This window comes from Cherax quadricarinatus, chromosome 28 (genome assembly GCF_038502225.1).
Source record: "Cherax quadricarinatus isolate ZL_2023a chromosome 28, ASM3850222v1, whole genome shotgun sequence".
NCBI classification, from domain to species: Eukaryota; Metazoa; Arthropoda; class Malacostraca; order Decapoda; family Parastacidae; genus Cherax; species Cherax quadricarinatus.
The window spans coordinates 249,129-268,084 of record NC_091319.1 but is presented as its reverse complement, the minus strand read 5'-3'; the positions used below and the strand labels follow the sequence as shown (position 1 = coordinate 268,084).

The window sequence follows — 18,956 nt, the reverse complement described above, 5'->3', positions numbered from 1 at the left end:
AGTCTTTCTTAAGGCTTTTTAAGAATGCAGTCATCACCAGCTTAGCCTTTAAAATTTATTTGTATTTACTATCCAACCTTAGTATCTTAAACTTGATCAACTGTTGTATTGTTTTCACAACTTTGTTACTTTCAAAGCTAGTTTATTATTGTCTGAACATACTGTACATGAAAAATCCCTGCTTGAATATTGTGTATCAGATAATCTTTTTATCTTTCTGTAAGTAATGTATTTCTGATAGGGCCTCAACTGGAAAATGTCATGACTCATTTAGATTTATACTCATCTCAGTAAGGTCCATACTTGCACTTTATGCTCAGTAATAACCTTCACCTTCAATCATCTAGTGATTTTAGTTTGTTATTATCAACATTGCCTGGGGGTCACATGATGCTCTGAACTCCAGTTGTCAATCTTACTCCATGGCATGAACACTTCACACTCTCCTTTCCTTATGGGTACTGCCTCATCTGGTGTTTGCTTCCTTCCCATTTTAGCCTTTGAACTACATGCAAGATTTGTGGCAGTCCTTACTGCTCTTCTATATTCTTTTAGACAATAATTACTTGCCAGTAGCTCGGACCTTGCTTGCCACCATGTGGAGATTCCTGTGTGTGTGCTTACCTTGGAATGGTCTATTTGAGGGCCCCTCTGTATTGGGGCCTGAAACAGCTACCTCTTACATAAAAGGGCTCATTGTCAGTAGGTCATGTTCCCTGGTTCCGGTAGCTTTTCAGTGCCTGCTGCATGTTGATTAGGGCGTGGTTGAGACTGCCTTCATCTCTAGGGCCCTTGGGTTCTTTCTCAATCTGGCCCTGGCTGCTTGTCTCCTCTGTGACCCTTTAAAGGGGGTGCCTTGAAGCTGGTATAGAACTCTTGATTCAGAGAATTGGAATTACCCTCACTTTCACTGTATTAAACTTAATTACATAGCATTCCCCAGGCACCATATGATTAGTATGGGCTTAGCATACTAATCATTGGGGGCCCTTCTTGCTCTTTATCTTCTCGTTCCAGTGTTGGTCAGGGTCCGTCTCCATGGGTTCTCTTCTAGGGCATCCTCTCCCTGAACCTCCTGTGGGCAGCCAGCTTGCTTTACACAGGATATCTAGCTCTTCTTGAAGACATACAAATAGGTCCTGAACTATTCTTCATTAAATTCTCTCACCATTCAGATCTTGTACATCTCTAAGCTGTGGAGGGCACTTTTTCCTCCATAGGGTTGATCTTTAGGCTCCATCATTGGCAGTTCACTCACACATGCTTGTGAGGTGGGCCTCTGTGTAATTATGTTCTTGTGATGGACTTTTTTTTCAGTTGTTTTGGTACTCTTTACATGCAAAGTTTTCTGGCCTTTCAGGATGCCATTACATTTTGCTTACTGCATTCTGATGCAGGCTTTGAGTGTCAAAAGAAACTTCCCAGCATAGTTCACAGGTTCTTTTCTCCTGGATCTGCCTGCATAGATTTCCTGTCAAATCAGTAGCTGTCTCTTTCATCTCAAGTGAGGGTATTGGAATTCCAGGTGGTCTCCTCAGGGCCACAACCTCTAAAAATTCATTTTGACCTAATAGATAATGTATTTCTACATCATGGGCCCTGGTAGCTCATGATTACCACCACCTTTCTCATCTATTGTGTTCCAGTTTCCATCTGGGATTTGGAGCCTTCTAGGAGTCTCAGATGAGGTGGACCATAACAAGTGAATATCACCTAGCCATCAGAGGTGAAAGTCTTTATTATTGAGCACACAGTGGAAGTATGGACCTTAGTGGGGCTCAGAAAGTTGAGCCACTGTAACATATGACTAGTGTCATTCCCCAATGCCCCTGACACAAGTGTATCTTTTATTATGGTTAAACTTCAGTTATTTTTCCTGCATCTTTCTCTGTCCTTTTCAGATGAGTTCTCCCCACCAATGAAAGTGGGTAATTTTAATGGTGAGAAAGCTTTTGTTGTAGTTGCAAAAATGTTCTTTTGAGTTATGCAGTATCAGCAATTTAACCAAGGGGTAAACATAAGACAGTGTACAGAGAAAGTATTTATACAGCAGACATGTTTATCATACTGTATAAGCAAGTGGAAATTATTTGAGTAATTACACATAAAGAAAAAAGTGAATTAGATATAAGGCATTCTTTGTGAAATTATTCAGTTCAATGCTTGACACTTTCTTTTATATCTTTATGCACCAGTTGTGGCACATGTACAGTAGTTATAAAAGAAATGTGGTTTATAGATACGTGAATAAATAAATAAGTACAGTGCATTCTCTTGGATGGATGGGCTGAACTGCTTCAATTTGGAGTGTCATTTGGATTCTGATGTCCACACAGTTTTGGCAAGACAGCTATTAATGAATGATGGAAAATGTGTTTTCTTCTTTAGTGAAAAATATTGTGTGTAGTAACCAAAAAATTCTGAATGCCTACTATGAGAGAGGACCCATCATTGACTAATGGATTAGTGCCAGAAATTTTGTATGTAGCCTTACTGTGCTAACAGAAAAATAAAATAAAATTCCTGGCTTTTTCTATTCCTAAAGCTCTAAAAAAATTTTTACACAAAATATTTGCTTTCTATCTTGTGCAAATTTTTACATTTCTTTTTCTCTTCCACAGTTGTATCATGTTTTAACTGATTGATTGATTTCGACTGTGACCTACCTTTCCTCTCCTCCAGATTGTTTCTGCTAATGCCTTTATTTCAACATCACATTTCCCTCTACCGTCTCCTCCACCTCTGTCATTCAGTGTTGTATGACCATTTTAAGTTCAGTATTTTAACACATCAGCTGTCTCCCATCAGTGTAGAGTGAGCAAAAAAATATCTCCTTCAGTAATTCAATAGCTTTCTTACCCTGTGTGTGTGTGTGTGTGTGTGTGTACACTCGCCTAGTTGAGGTTGCAGGGGTCGAGTCCAAGCTCCTGGCCCCGCCTCTTCACTGGTCACTACTAGGTCACTCTCCCTGAACCATGAGCTTTATCGTACCTCTGCTTAAAGCTATGTATGGATCGTGCCTCCACTACATTGCTTCCCAAACTATTCCACTTCCTGACTACTCTGTGGCTGAAGAAATACTTCCTAACATCCCTTTGATTCATCTGTGTCTTCAGCTTCCAACTGTGTCCCCGTGTTGCTGTGTCCAGTCTCTGGAACATCCTGTCTTTGTCCACCTTGTCAATTCCTCTCAGTATTTTGTAAGTCGTTATCATGTCCCCCCTATCTCTCCTGTCCTCCAGTGTCGTCAGGTTGATTTCCCTTAACCTCTCCTCATAGGACATACCTCTTAACTCTGGGACTAGTCTTGTTGCAAACCTTTGCACTTTCTCTAGTTTCTTTACGTGCTTCTGGAGGTTTATCTGGAGAGAGTTCCGGGGGTCAACGCCCCCGCAGCCCGGTCTGTGACCAGGCCTCCTTAGGTCAGTGTCCCAGGATGCGACCCACACCAGTCGACTAACACCCAGGTACCCATTTTACTGATGGGGAACATAGACAACAGGTGGAAAGAAACACGTCCAATGTTTCTACTCTGGCTGGGAATCGAACCCAGGCCCTCACCGTTAACCACCAGGCTTGGCTAGGTGTGGGTTCCAAACTGGTGCCGCATACTCCAATATGGGCCTAACGTACACGGTGTACAGGGTCCTGAACGATTCCTTATTAAGATGTCGGAATGCTGTTCTGAGGTTTGCCAGGCGCCCATATGCTGCGGCAGTTATTTGGTTGATGTGCGCTTCAGGAGATGTGCCTGGTGTTATACTCACCCCAAGATCTTTTTCCTTGAGTGATGTTTGTAGTCTCTGGCCCCCTAGACTGTACTCCGTCTGCGGTCTTCTTTGCCCTTCCCCAATCCTCATGACTTTGCACTTGGTGGGATTGAACTCCAGGAGCCAGTTGCTGGACCAGGTCTGCAGCCTGTCCAGATCCCTTTGTATTTCTGCCTGGTCTTCGATCGAATGAACTCTTCTCATCAACTTCACGTCATCTGCAAACAGGGACACCTCGGAGTTTATTCCTTCCGTCATGTCATTCACAAATACCAGAAACAGCACTGGTCCTAGGACTGACCCCTGTGGGACCCCGCTGGTCACAGGTGCCCACTCTGACACCTCACCACGTACCATGACTCGCTGCTGTCTTCCTGACAAGTATTCCTTGATCCATTGCAGTGCCTTCCCTCTTATCCCTGCTTGGTCCTCCAGTTTTTGCACTAATCTCTTGTGTGGTACTGTGTCAAACGCCTTCTTGCAGTCCAAGAAAATGCAATCCACCCACCCCTCTCTCTCTTGTCTTACTGGTGTCACCATGTCATAGAACTCCAGTAGGTTTGTGACACAGGATTTCCCGTCTCTGAAACCATGTTGGCTGCTGGTGATGAGATCATTCCTTTCTAGATGTTCCACCATTCTTCTCCTGACAATCTTTTCCATGATTTTGCATGCTATACATGTCAGTGACACTGGTCTGTAGTTTAGTGCTTCATGTCTGTAACCTTTTTTAAAGATTGGGACCACATTTGCTGTCTTCCATGCCTCAGGCAATCTCCCTGTTTCGATAGATGTATTGAATATTGTTGTTAGGGGTACACATAGCGCCTCTGCTCCCTCTCTCAGGACCCATGGAGAGATGTTATCTGGCCCCATTGCCTTTGAGGTATCTAGCTCACTCAGAAGCCTCTTCACTTCTTCCTCGGTTGTGTGTACTGTGTCCAGCACATGGTGGTGTACCCCACCTCTCCGTCTTTCTGGAGCCCCTTCTGTCTCCTCTGTGAACACTTCTTTGAATCTCTTGTTGAGTTCCTCACATACTTCACGGTCATTTCTTGTTGTCTCTCTTCCTTCCTTCCTTAGCCTGATTACCTGGTCCTTGACGGTTGTTTTCTTCCTGATGTGGCTGTATAACAGCTTCGGGTCAGATTTGGCTTTTGCTGCTATGTCGTTTTCATATTGACGTTGGGCCTCCCTTCTTATCTGTGCATATTCGTTTCTGGCTCTACGACTGCTCTCCTTATTCTCCTGGGTCCTTTGCCTTCTATATTTCTTCCATTCCCTAGCACACTTGGTTTTTGCCTCCTTGCATCTTTGGGTGAACCATGGGCTCATCCTGGCTTTTTCATTATTCCTGTTACCCTTGGGTACAAACCTCTCCTCAGCCTCCTTGCACATTGTTGCTACATATTCCATCATCTCATTAACTGGCTTCCCTGCCAGTTCTCTGTCCCACTGAACCTCATTCAGGAAGTTCCTCATTCCTGTGTAGTCCCCTTTCCTGTAGTTTGGTTTCATTTGTCCTGGCCTTGCTGCTTCCCCCTCCACTTGTAGCTCTACTGTGTATTCGAAGCTCAAAACCACATGATCGCTGGCCCCAAGGGGTCTTTCATATGTAATGTCCACAATATCTGCACTACTCAAGGTGAATACTAAGTCCAGTCTTGCTGGTTCATCCTCTCCTCTCTCTCTTGTAGTGTCCCTTACGTGTTGGTACATGCAGTTTTCCAGTACCACCTCCATCATCTTAGCCCTCCATGTATCTTGGCCCATATGTGGCTCCAAGTTCTCCCATTCGATCTCCTTGTGGTTAAAGTCGCCCATGATCAGGAGCTTTGCCCTGCATGCATGAGCTCTTCTCGCCACTGCAGCCAGTGTGTCAACCATCGCTCTATTGCTCTCGTCATACTCTTGCCTTGGCCTCCTGCTGTTCTGTGGTGGGTTATACATCACTGCAATTATCACCTTGGGACCACCAGAGTGAAGCGTTCCTGCTATGTAATCACTTTCTTCTCCTCTGTCTCCTCTCTCCAGCTCATCAAAATTCCATCGGTGTTTGATTAGCAATGCCACTCCTCCACCCCCCCTGTTCCTTCTGTCTTTTCTCAGGATCTGGTATCCCGCTGGAAGTATGGCATCTGTTATCATACCTGTAAGCTTGGTTTCTGTGATCGCTATGATGTCTGGTGATGCCTCTTTGACTCTTTCGTGCCACTCCTCCCACTTGTTTGTTATTCCATCAGCGTTTGTGTACCATACCTTCAGTTTCCGTTCCAACACTGTGGTTTGGGGGGCCTGTGGGGGTGGGAGACCTGGTAGCATACTGTGGGATTCTATGGTTGGGGGTTGGGTGGAAGCTGTGGGTATGGATTGTATTGTGTGTTGGGATGGTGTGATAGGTTGTGGGGTTCTGAGGATAGTTGTGTGTGTGCTTGCCCTTGCTGCTCTGTTCTGCTCTGACTGATCTCTGTTGGTTCCATCCTTGTCTCCTTTCCTAGCTCCTTTTGCTTTTTTTGTCCTCTCCCTCAGCTGTTGTCTCTCTGTTTGTGTTCTGTCTCTGTCTAGGAACACCTTCTTGTACTCTTCCGAGCTTTTCAACCGTGGTTTCTCTTGGAGGATCCTGTTCCGCACTGTTTCTGTCCTGAGAATCAGCTTGATCGGTCGGTTTCTCCCCTTCAAGTACCCCCCTATTCTCTGAAAATTTACAATCTCATCCATGTCTTCTCCCCCTATTTCCGTGATGATTTTCTCAATCTCCTTTCTTTCTTCCTGCCGTCTTTCAGTGTGTGTTCTTTCCTCTCTCTCCCGAAGCCCATGGATAATCACTGATTTTGCCCTTTCCTCCTCCCATTGCCTCTCCCTCTGTGACTCTGGTTCCTGTCTGTATGTGGTCATTTTCTCCCTTGATTTTTCCAGTGGCTCTTGGTAGCATGGTTGTGCCTCAGCATTCGACCTATCTCCCTCTCCATCTGCACCCATCTGCTCTTCCCTTCCACTCCCTGGCCCTTCTTTGCAGGCTGATATGACCTTAGCATAATTCATATCTCCTTCCTTCCTGTTCAGCCTCTCATCTTCGTATGGTGTGTCTTCTCTGGTCACTACCCCTGAGACTTGCTTCAGCCTGTTTACCTCAAATTCTAGGACCTTTACCCTGGCTACTGCAGTTTCGACTTGTGCCTCCCAATTCTTCGTCTCCTTCTCCAACCTCTTTTTCCCATTTCACAGAGAGCTCTTTCTCCATTTTTTTCAGAAAGCTCTCCTAATTTTCTCTCCCATTCTTGCTCTATCCTTTTCCACTGTTCCTCCATCCATTCCTCCCTACCAGTACCATTGTCATCTGATCCCTGATTCCTGCGAGTCCCAACCATTTTTTTTTTTAGTGAAAGAGAGAGAGAAAGAGAAAAAGAAGAAGGGGGAGAGAGTGAGAGATAGGGAGAGAGAGAGAAGGAGAGCCTAGAAGGAGGGGAAAAAGGGGGAGAAAGTGAGAGAGAGGGAAAAGGTAAGAGAGAGGGGGGAGTGACAAGGGAAGAGAGAGAGAGAGAGAAAAGAAGAGGAAGAGAGAGAGGATGAGAGAAAGAGTGAGAGGATGAGAGAAAGGGTGAGAGAGAAAGAGAGAGAGAGAGAGGAAGAGAGAGGAGAGGAGAGGGAGAGAGATGGGGGGGGGGGAAAGGAAGGGTTATAGGGTCACTTCACAGGAAGGTGTAAAATCCTGTATATGTGTGTGTGTGTGTGTGTGCTACAGCTATTCAAGTGCCTAACAGCAGAGCTGTTCTCACCTAGTGTGTGTGCATATGTTTATGTAAACAGTCCTTATTTCCCACGTATGTACTACATATGTATTGTATATGTACCCGATCTCTTGGTTCCCACTGTACTGTCTTATGCGTTTAAAATTACGTTCAAAAATAAATACACTAGGCTTCGCCTATATGCCGCTACCTCTAAATTCTATTAAATGCCAGTAAATGCTGCTTATTCTAATTCTGATAGCTCGAGGAGAGTGACCCCCAATTCCAGCTAGAGATGTACTATTGACCCCATGCAACTCAAACTAGGTGAATATTACTTGCGGCTGGCAGTGGCGTAACGTTGTGGGTCTGTCCTGTCCCAGAAGTTGAAGAAGTTTGATGCTTCTCGGTAATTTTTCCACTAACTTCCTGTATGCACTATAGTCTCTAGCTCTTCTAATTTTTTCACTCGCTCACTGTATTTACTGACACATCTATACATATCTCTTATCTCCCTGGTCTTGAGTCGCACTTATTCTTCAAAATACCCCACTGCGTTATTATGGCAACACTATTTAGGCCTGACACAACCGTTCACCCTTCCAACGGCCCCCACTAAACACTCAGCCAATATTTCCTTTGTTTTCTTTTCTGTGATCACATATTTCCTTTTTTTGGGGCTTAAGTGATTATATGCACTCTTATGCGTGCACACGCCTATATCCCACACTCTATTCCTTATGGCACAGTCAGAAATTACCACCAAAACACGATCTCAAACCGCGTGACTCCTTCACGAGTGTGTGTGTGTGTGTGTGTACGTACGTACGTATGTGTACTCACCTATTTGTGGTTGCAGGGGTTGAGTCATAGCTCCTGGCCCTGCCTCTTCACTGATTGCTACTAGGTCCTCTCTCTCCCTGCTCCATGAGCTTTATCAAACCTTGCCTTAAAACTATGTATGGTTCCCGCCTCCACTACGTCACTTTCTAGGCTATTCCACGGCCTGACTGCTCTATGACTGAAGAAATACTTCCTAACATCCCTTTGATTCATCTGAGTCTTCAACTTCCAATTGTGACCTCTTGTTTCTGTGTCCCATCTCTGGAACATCCCGTCTTTCCCACCTTGTCTATTCCACGCAGTATTTTATATGTCGTTATCATGTCTCCCCTGACCCTCCTGTCCTCCAGTGTCGTCAGGCCAATTTCCCTCAACCTTTCTTCATAGGACAATCCCCTTAGCTCTGGGACTAGTCTTGCTGCAAACCTTTGCACTTTCTCTAATTTCTTGACGTCCTTGACCAGGTGTGGATTCCAAGCTGGTGCTGCATACTCCAGTATGGGCCTGACATAAATGGTATACAGAGTCTTGAACGATTCCTTACTGAGGTATCGGAATGCTATCCGTAGGTTTGCCAGAGGCCCGTATGCTGCAGCAGTTATCTGATTGATGTGCGCCTCAGGAGATATGCTCGGTGTTATACTTACCCCAGATCTTTTTCCTTGAGTGAGGTTTGCAGTCTTTGGCCATCTAGACTATATTGTGTCTGCAGTCTTCTTTGCCCTTCCCCAATCTTCATGACTTTGCATTTGGCAGGGTTAAATTCAAGGAGCCAGTTGCTGGACCAGCCTTGTAGCCTGTCCAGGTCTCTTTGTAGTCCTGCCTGATCCTCGTCCGATTTGATTCTTCTCATTAACTTCACATCATCTGCAAACAAAGACACTTCTGAGTCTATCCCTTCCGTTATGTCATTCACATATACCAAAAACAGCACAGGTCCTAGGACTGACCCCTGTGGAACCCCGCTTGTCACAGGCGCCCACTCTGACACCTCGTCACGTACCATGACTCATTGTTGCCTCCCTGTCAGGTATTCTCTGATCCATTGCAGTGCCTTTCCTGTTATGTGTGCCTGATCCTCTAGCTTTTGCAGTAACCTCTTGTGAGGAACTGTGTCGAAGGCCTTCTTGCAGTCCAAAAAAATGCAGTCGATCCACCCCTCTCTCTCTTGTCTTACTTCTGTCACCTTGTCATAAAATTCCAGTAGGTTTGTGACACAGGATTTTCCTTCCCTGAAACTGTGCTGGTTGTCAATTATACGCTTGTTTCTTTCCAGGTGCTCCACCACTCTCCTCCTGATGATCTTCTCCATGACTTTGCATACTATACACGTTAGTGATACAGGTCTGTAGTTTAGTGCCTCATATCTGTCTCCCTTTTTAAAAATTGGGACTACATTTGCCATCTTCCATACCTCAGGGAGTTGCCCAGTTTCAATGGATGTGTTGAAGATCTTTGTTAATGGCACACACAGCATCTCTGCTCCCTCTCTAAGGACCCACGGAGAGATGTTGTCTGGTCCCACCGCCTTCGAGGCGTTAAGTTCACATAGCAGCTTCTTCACCTCCTCCTTGGTTATGTGTACCTCATCCAGCACTTGTTGGTGTACCCCCCTGTTCTGATTTCCTGGAGTCCTACTGGTTTCCACTGTAAATACTTCTTTAAATCTCGTGTTGAGCTCCTCACATACCTCTCAGTCGTTTCTTGTGAGCTCCCCATCACCCTTCCTCAGTCTGATTACCTGGTCCTTGACTGTTGTTTCCCCCTGATGTGGCTATACAACAGCTTCGGGTCAGACTTGACTTTCGATACTATGTCATTTTCATATTGTCGCTGAGCCTCCCTTCTTATCTGTGCATATTCGTTTCTGGCTCTTCGGCTAATCTCTTTATTTTTCCTGAGTTCTCTGTCTTCTGTACCTTTTCCATTCTCTAGTGTGTGTGTGTGCGTGTGTGTGCATGCATGCATGTGCAGACATTATAATTCAGATGACCCTCTGAGGTGTAATATTTGCACCCTCTCCAGAGTGCAAGCATTGTACTTCCTACCTCTGGGACTCGGTCCAGCTTATCAGTTTCCTCTGAATCCCTTTATAAATGTTATCTTAATCACAACAGTATGTCAAATATCTAAAACTTCCTTCATGCTCTCCCTCCAGCCCTTCCTGGGGTGACCCCTACCCCTTCCTTCCACCCATAATATATAAACCCTCTTGGTCACTCTATTCTGCTCTATCTATAAATCCTCAAACCACCTCAACATCCCCTCCTCCGTCCTTTGAGTAATACCTTTCATAAACCCACTGTCGTCTAATTTCTGTGGTCCGAATTCTTTGCACAATAGTCATTACACATTGTTCTTAATCATGACATCTCTACTGCTTCTAGCCTTCTCACTGCAATGTTTAATGCCCATTCCTCGTACCCATTTATAAGGGTTGGTACTACTACATTCTGGTATATTCTTCTTTTTACCTTTATGGATAAAATTTCTCTCCACAGATGCCTCAACACGTCAACATTTTTTCCCTTCGTCTATTCTACGGTTCGCTTCATATTTCATTAACGCATCTGCCAACGAATCCACTCTCGGATACCCCAGATTGTTCACTCCCTCCAATCTGACATCCAATCCAACCTTTATAACTTCTCTTCAGAATCTTCCAAAAGAAATGTCATCAGCAGCGAGCAACTGTGACAACTCCCGCTTTGTATCAGATTTGTGAAATTTCAATCCTTCACCTCTTCTCAGCACCCTGGCATTAATGGACACACACTTCCCCCAATTAATCAGTTAAATAAAGGTTTTACTTATTACCTGCTCCATACATTTGCTGTCATGTTGCTTCCCTGTCCACCCTATCATATGCCCTTTCTAAATCTATATAAATGTGACAAATGGTTCCTTACCCTTTTCTAAGTTTTTTTTTTTATTATCACACTGGCCGATTCCCACCAAGGCAGGGTGGCCCGAAAAAGAAAAACTTTCACCATCATTCACTCCATCACTGTCTTGCCAGAAGGGTGCTTTACACTACAGTTTTTAAACTGCAACATTAACACCCCTCCTTCAGAGTGCAGGCACTGTACTTCCCATCTCCAGGACTCAAGTCCGGCCTGCCGGTTTCCCTGAACCCCTTCATAAATGTTACTTTGCTCACACTCCAACAGCACGTCAAGTATTAAAAACCATTTGTCTCCATTCACTCCTATCAAACACGCTCGCGCATGCCTGCTGGAAGTCCAAGCCCCTCGCACACAAAACCTCCTTTACCCCCTCCCTCCAACCTTTCCTAGGCCGACCCCTACCCCGCCTTCCTTCCACTACAGACTGATACACTCTTGAAGTTATTCTGTTTCGCTCCATTCTCTCCACATGTCCGAACCACCTCAACAACCCTTCCTCAGCCCTCTGGACAACAGTTTTGGTAATCCCGCACCTCCTCCTAACTTCCAAACTACGAATTCTCTGCATTATATTCACACCACACATTGCTCTCAGACATGACATCTCCACTGCCTCCAGCCTTCTCGCTGCAACATTCATCACCCATGCTTCACACCCATATAACAGCGTCGGTAAAACTATACTCTCATACATTCCCCTCTTTGCCTCCAAGGACAAAGTTCTTTGTCTCCACAGACTCCTAAGTGCACCACTCACCCTTTTCCCCTCATCAATTCTATGATTCACCTCATCTTTCATAGACCCATCCGCTGACACGTCCACTCCCAAATATCTGAATACATTCACCTCCTCCATACTCTCTCCCTCCAATCTGATATCCAATCTTTCATCACCTAATCTTTTTGTTATCCTCATAACCTTACTCTTTCCTGTATTCACTTTCAATTTTCTTCTTTTGCACACCCTACCAAATTCATCCACCAATCTCTGCAACTTCTCTTCAGAATCTCCCAAGAGCACAGTGTCATCAGCAAAGAGCAACTGTGACAACTCCCACTTTATGTGTGATTCTTTATCTTTTAACTCCATGCCTCTTGCCAAGTATTGTTCTCTAAATGGAATCTCTACTCTGGAATCCTACTTTCTTACCCCCTAACTCTCTTATTAATTATTTTGTTGAATAAAACTCATGTGCAATTTAAGTGTTACACATGTCTTGCTCATCTCATCAGTATTGCATAACATTAATTTGTGAATAATTCTGTTATTCACTCTACCTGGCATTTTCAACAGGCATATTTCCCTATAATTCTTACATTCTTGTCCCCTTTACCTTGTACAAAGGAGCACTGCATACTCTGAATATAAAAATAATTTTCTTTTGCAGAAACAGGATTTGTTCTTTACTCATTGATTGTAAAGATTTAATACATAGTATTCTTTCTGTTTTAGGTGAAACTCAGCCAAATGAGCAGTCAATAAAGGCCAGTATTGAGGCAGTAGTGAGTAGAGCTCGAGAAGAAGCAACAGAAAAAAAGGATGATTCTGATGAATCTGCATCATCCAGCTCCAATACCAGTTCTTCTGACAGTGACTCTTCTGGAAGTAAGTACAATAATAATAGCATTAATGACTTTCAATTTCATTTATAGGGCTCCTGTTATTTTTATATAATAGCTTCATTCCAGGGCAAGGAATTGCCTGTTCGCTTTTCTTCAGAGCAAGGAATTGTGTGATAGTTTCTTTGCAAAGCAGGGAATTTGTGACAGCTTCTCCCAGAGCAGGAAAATTTCATGTCAAATTTGTTTGAAAAAGTTATCTATTGATTTGGAATATAGTGGATCCTCAGTTATTGGTTGTAATCTGTTCCAGAAGGTCGGCCTAAAACCGAAATGGCCAAAAACCGAAATAATATTTCCCATAAGAATTAATGTAAATACAGTTAATCCGTTTCAGGCACCCAAAAATATTAACAAAAAATACATTTTTTTTAAAGATTAACAATAGTTTTACATACACAAAACAGTGAGAACTAAATAAAATGACTAATGGATAAATGAACATTTAAATCACTTTTACCTTTATTGAAGAGTCTTGTTGGCGTATACAAAATGGGGAGGAGCAGAGAGGGAGGCGAGTTTATTGTTTGGAGAAGGACAAAATGCTTAAATATGATGCTATTATCAACTCCACGGCTTATTTATCTATCACAGTTCATCTAATATAATGTAATAAACAGTATTAATAACATAGAAACATGATATATACTCTAGAATGAATAACATGTCATTATGTATGTGAGGACTGGTGGTGGTGGTGTTGGATTTATAAGGGCCACTGACAGCATAAGCCGTACATATAGTGGTAGCGGCGGCTCTGCTACCGCCACTACTCACACTGAAACAGTGTATGTAATATATAAATAAGAAATATTTACACTTGATAAATAAGAAACATTTACACTTACTGTACCTTAAAGGAGATGCTGGTATTGGTTTAGGGTGGTGGAAAATAGGCAGGGTGGCATATATTATCAGTTGTCCTATATACCTCCAACAACATTGGAGGAGTCAGTTTCGTGTCTTCCTTTTGCTATCACTTAATCACTTAACTTACGTGCTACACTTTATCACTGGTTGGCGCAATACCCTTTATCGACTAATGCTGCTTTAGTATCGTACATATCGTAGAATCACTGAAGAAAGCACATTCTTCCCTCTCTCTTCCTCCTTCACTTTCGTACTTTGCTATTGGTGGACGCGTCCAATACAAACAATAACCAAAATAACGGCCGATAATCGGGATAAAATTTCGGCCAAAAAATCGGGCTATAACTGAATTGGCCGATATCCGGAACGGCTGATAACTGAAGGTCCACTGTATATTGAGAGTGGATTAGGGTGTCCCCCCAATGTGGCGAAATATCTTTCACCACATTGCTGTCATTGTTACATGTTGAAAGGTTCATATTCTTGCAAAAAATTAGGCTTCAGACAATATGTAGAGGTAGCTAAAATTTGTGCATTATTGCATGTGCTCTTGGAATGTGCAAATGGTACCTGCCTCGAAATGCAGTATTCTGACCCATCTATTGGGTTGTATGTATACATATATCAACATGTAACATGGACAACCATATGGAAAATGACATTTCCCTTTTTTTTTTTTTTTTTTAATAATTTTTTTTGAGCCTGCATTTGACGGGTTTCAGAAATTTTCCTACTTCTGCAGCCTGGCCGTGAACCAGGCTTCTTTGGTGCTTACCTCGTATATTTATTACAGTCTGGGTGGTTTGTGGGATTGTGTTTTTTAATTAGGAACAGTGAGCACTTAGGAGCACATATTATGGATAACTTTGAAAAAATTAAAGATATTGAGAGAAGCAGTTCTACAGTTTTTGACATGCACAGGTTCATCGTCAAGTGAAAGTGAATCGGAAGATGATGACGAGGAAGAGGAATGTGGTGGTGGTGTTGCTGATGATGGTGCAGTAGAGAATGAAGAGGCAAATGGAGAAGGTGAAGATGAAGTGCATGATGCAACAAATTATAATCACCACTACTCAGATAATGAAAATAACATACCACTGCCAGAGAACCTCCCTCCAGATCTTACACAGGTTTGTTAATGATTCTTAATTAAAGTTTTATCCCATGTAATTTTATTACTAAATTTGGGCACCCCTATTTGGGGTATACCTTTTTTTTTTCACCATATAACTTGGATTAACCCTTAAATGGTCCAAACGTATATATACGTTTTTTAAACATCTGAAAGTATGTAAAAAAATGTAAAAAAAATTTTTTGTTTTACATGTGAAAATGTGTAAAAAAAACTTTTATCTACATTTTTTTTGTTATATTTGAAAATATGTAAAAAAAGGTAGATCTACTTTTGTAGCACTACGAATTTGAACGTCGATCTGTTTGGACCGTTTAAGGGTTAAACAAATGATCTTGTTGGGCCTAGTTCTGTTGCTCTGTAAATTTCTTTGTATACCCTTAACTAATTTAGAAAAAATTTCAGGTAATAAATAAATTAAAGGAAGAGGGTCGCTCGTCGAAGGGTTCCAGTCAAAAGTTCTTCACAGATTCTGTCAACAAATTACTTTTAAGGTAAGACAGATGTGCCAATTTGGAACAAAAGACAATAAAATATGGTGAAAACTGATTCGATCTTTAGGATGGACTGCATGAGGATATTCTCCCTACTCTGATGTGTGGGAGAGAATCATGGACATGACATGAGATGGACAAATCTACTCATGCTCATAAAATAGACATTAACCCTTTCAGGGTTTCCGACATACTTGTACATTTTACACACCAGGGTTATTGACGTACTAGTACGTGTAAATTCTAGTGCCTTCAAATCTAGTGAGAGAAAGCTGGTAGGCCTACATATGAAAGAATGGGTCTATGTGGTCAGTGTGCACAGTATCAAAAAAATCCTGCAGCACAGAGTGTGTAATGAGGAAAAAAAAACTTTGACCGTGTTTTTGGTTTAAAACAGTGACTTTGCACTGTACAGTGGACCCTCAACCAGCGATATTAATCCGTTCCTGAGAGCTCATTGTTAATCGAAATAATCGTTAGTCAAGTTAATTTTCCCCATAAGAAATAATGGAAATCAAATTAATCCGTGCAAGACATCCCAAAGTATTGAAAAAAAAAAATTTATCACATGAAATATTAATTTTAATACACACAAACTGAAGAAGACATGCACAGTTACATGACACTTACCTTTATTGAAGATCTGGTGATGATTGATGGGATGGGAGGAGGGGAGACCGTTGATCTTCTTAGTGTTTAGAAGGGGAATCCCCTTCCATTAGCACTTGAGGTAGCAAGTCTTTTTCTGGGGTTACTTCCCTTGTTCTTTTAATGCCACTAGGACCAGCTTCAGAGTCACTGGACTTGTGTCGCACAACATATCTGTCCATAGATACCTGTAACTCTCATTCCTTTATAACTTTCCTAAAGTGGTTCACAACATTGTCAGTGTACAGGTTGCCAACACGGCTTGCAGTAGCTGTGTCAGGGTGATTTTCATCAAAAAAGGTTTGCACTTCAAGCCACTTTGCACACATTTCCTTAATCTTAGAAGTAGGCAACTTCTTCAATTTCTCTATCCCCTCCTCCGAAGCAGTTTCCTCAGGTCTGCCCTCTTGCTGTTCAAGATGATCTAGCAGCTCATCAGTGGTTAGTTCTTCATTGTCCTCCTCCACCAGCTCTTCCACATCCTCCCCACTAACCTCCAACCCCAAGGACTTCCCCAATGCCACAGTGGATTCCTGAACTGGCATAGGATTCTCAGGGTTAGCCTCAAACCTTTCACAATCCCTTTTGTCTACACATTCTGGCCACAGTTTTTTCCAAGCAGAGTTCAAGGTCCTCTTAGTCACTTCCTCCCAAACCTTACCTATAATGTTTACACAATTGAGGATGGTAAAATGATCTTTCCAAAACTCTCTTAGAGTCAGTTGAGTTTCTGAGGTCACTACAAAGCACCTTTCAAACATAGCTTTTGTGTACAGTTTCTTGAAGTTGGAAATGACCTGCTGGTCCATGGGCTGCAGGAGAGGAGTGGTATTAGGAGGCAAAAACTTCACCTTAATGAAGCTCATTTCCCTAGAAAGTCGCTCTGCCAAGTCTGAAGGATGACCAGGAGCATTGTCTAATACCAGGAGGCACTTAAGGTCTAATTTCTTTTCAATTAGGTAATTTTTCACATTGGGGGCAAATGCATGGTGTAACCAGTCATAGAAAAAGTCCCTAGTGACCCATGCCTTACTGTTTGCCCTCCACAGCACACACAAATTAGCCTTGACGACATTGTTTTTCCTGAACACTCTGGGAGTTTCAGAGTGATACACCAATAAAGGCTTCACTTTGCAATCACCACTAGCATTGGCACACATCAACAAAGTAAGCCTGTCTTTCATAGGCTTATGTCCTGGGAATGCCTTTTCCTCCTGAGTAATGTACGTCCTGCTTGGCATTTTCTTCCAAAACAGGCCTGTTTCGTCACAATTAAACACTTGTTCAGGTTTCAGTCCTTCACTGTCTATGTACTCCTTGAATTCCTGCACATATTTTTCAGCCGCTCTGTGGTCCGAACTGGCAGCCTCACCATGCCTTATCACACTATGAATGCCACTACAATTCTTAAATCTCTCAAACCAACCTTTGCTGGCCTTAAATTCACTCACATCATCACTAGTTGCTGGCATTTTTTTAATTAAATCGTCATGCAACTTCCTAGCCTTTTCACATATGATCGCTTGAGAGATGCTATCTCCTGCTATCTGTTTCTCGTTTATCCACACCAATAAGAGTCTCTCAACATCTTCTGCCACTTGCGATCTCAGTTTTGAAAACATAGTTGCACCTTTGGCAAGAACAGCTTCCTTGATTGCCGTTTTCTTGCCCACAATAGTAGCGATGGTTGATTGGGGTTTATTATACAACCTGACCAGCTCAGAGACACGCACTCCACTTTCATACTTAGCAATGATCTCTTTCTTCATCTCCATAGTAATTCTCACCCTTTTTGCTCTAGGGTTGGCACTAGAAGCTTTCTTGGGGCCCATGGTGACTTATTTTGCAGGTGCAATCACTACAAAGGCTGTGATAATATGAAATGTTCCAGTTGTATGTTTGGAAGCGACCGCGGTGGCTGGCTTGTAAACACTGGCACCCACGGGACAAGTGAGGCGCGCTCAGGCCAAAGTGGACGCGTCTCGTATGGAACGAATAGCGCTGGTCGGGTTTTTATGCGCTAGTCGAGGCAAAATTTTTGCGTTAAAATGTATCGCTAGTCAGATTTATCGTTAATCGATGCCATCGCTGGTTGAGGGTCCACTGTATTTTCGTATGGTATTTATGGCTGTATTCTAGTTTTCCTGGTCTCATTTTATAGAATGGAAGACATATTACAGAAATTGAGATGATTTTGATTGGTTTCACAATGAAAAGTATCTTGAAATTGAGCTCAAAGTAGCAGAAATATTCGATTTTTGCCAAAGTTCAAAAGTAAACAAATCATGCCATGCATCCAATACACACTGGTGTGAAGCTTGGGTTGTAAATGGTGCAGCGAGGAGGTGGTTGGAGGCAGTGGAGATGTCCTGTCTAAAGGCAATGTGTGGTGTAAATATGCAGAAAATTTGGAGTGTGGAAATTAGGAGAAGGTGTGGAGTTAATAAAAGTATTAGTCAAGAGGGCTGAAGAGGGGTTGTTGAGGTGGTTTGGTCATTTAGAGAGAATGGATCAAAGTAGAATGACATGGAGAGCGTATAAATCTGTAGAGAAAGGAAGGCAGGGTAGGGGTTGTCCTCAAAAGGGTTAGAGGGAGGGGGTAAAGGAGGTTTTGTGGGCGAGGGGCTTGGACTTCCAGCAAGCGTACTTGAGCGTGTTAGATAGGAGTGAATGGAGATGAATGGTTTTTGGGACCTGACTATCTGTTGGGGTGTGAGCAAGGTAATATTTTCTGAAGGGATTCAGAGAAACTGGTTAGCCAGACTTGAGTTCTGAAAATGGGAAGTACAATGCCGGCACTTTAACCCTTTCACTGTTGAGACCCCTGCTCACAAACTTGCTTGCAGTGTCGAAGAATTTAAAAAAAAAAAGTTATTTTTTCTTATGAAATGATAGAGAATTTTTTCCTGATGGTAATGACACCAAAAGTATGAAATTTGATGGAA

The 18,956-nt window shown here is 42.8% G+C and overlaps 1 protein-coding gene across 4 annotated transcripts in view; it reads left to right on the top strand.

Moving 5' to 3' along the window:
* Nucleotides 1-18,956, top strand: part of yem (yemanuclein) — a gene marked incomplete at its 5' end in the record, with an annotated part of 205,437 nt that overhangs the window by 77,747 nt on the left and 108,734 nt on the right. For 3 of the 4 annotated variants that reach the window (XM_070089271.1, XM_070089274.1, XM_070089270.1), the window contains 4 exon segments: nucleotides 1,902-1,940; nucleotides 12,701-12,853; nucleotides 14,659-14,867; nucleotides 15,275-15,363. In XM_070089271.1, the coding sequence (XP_069945372.1) occupies nucleotides 1,902-1,940; nucleotides 12,701-12,853; nucleotides 14,659-14,867; nucleotides 15,275-15,363 (490 nt within the window). 4 annotated transcript variants of the gene reach the window in all.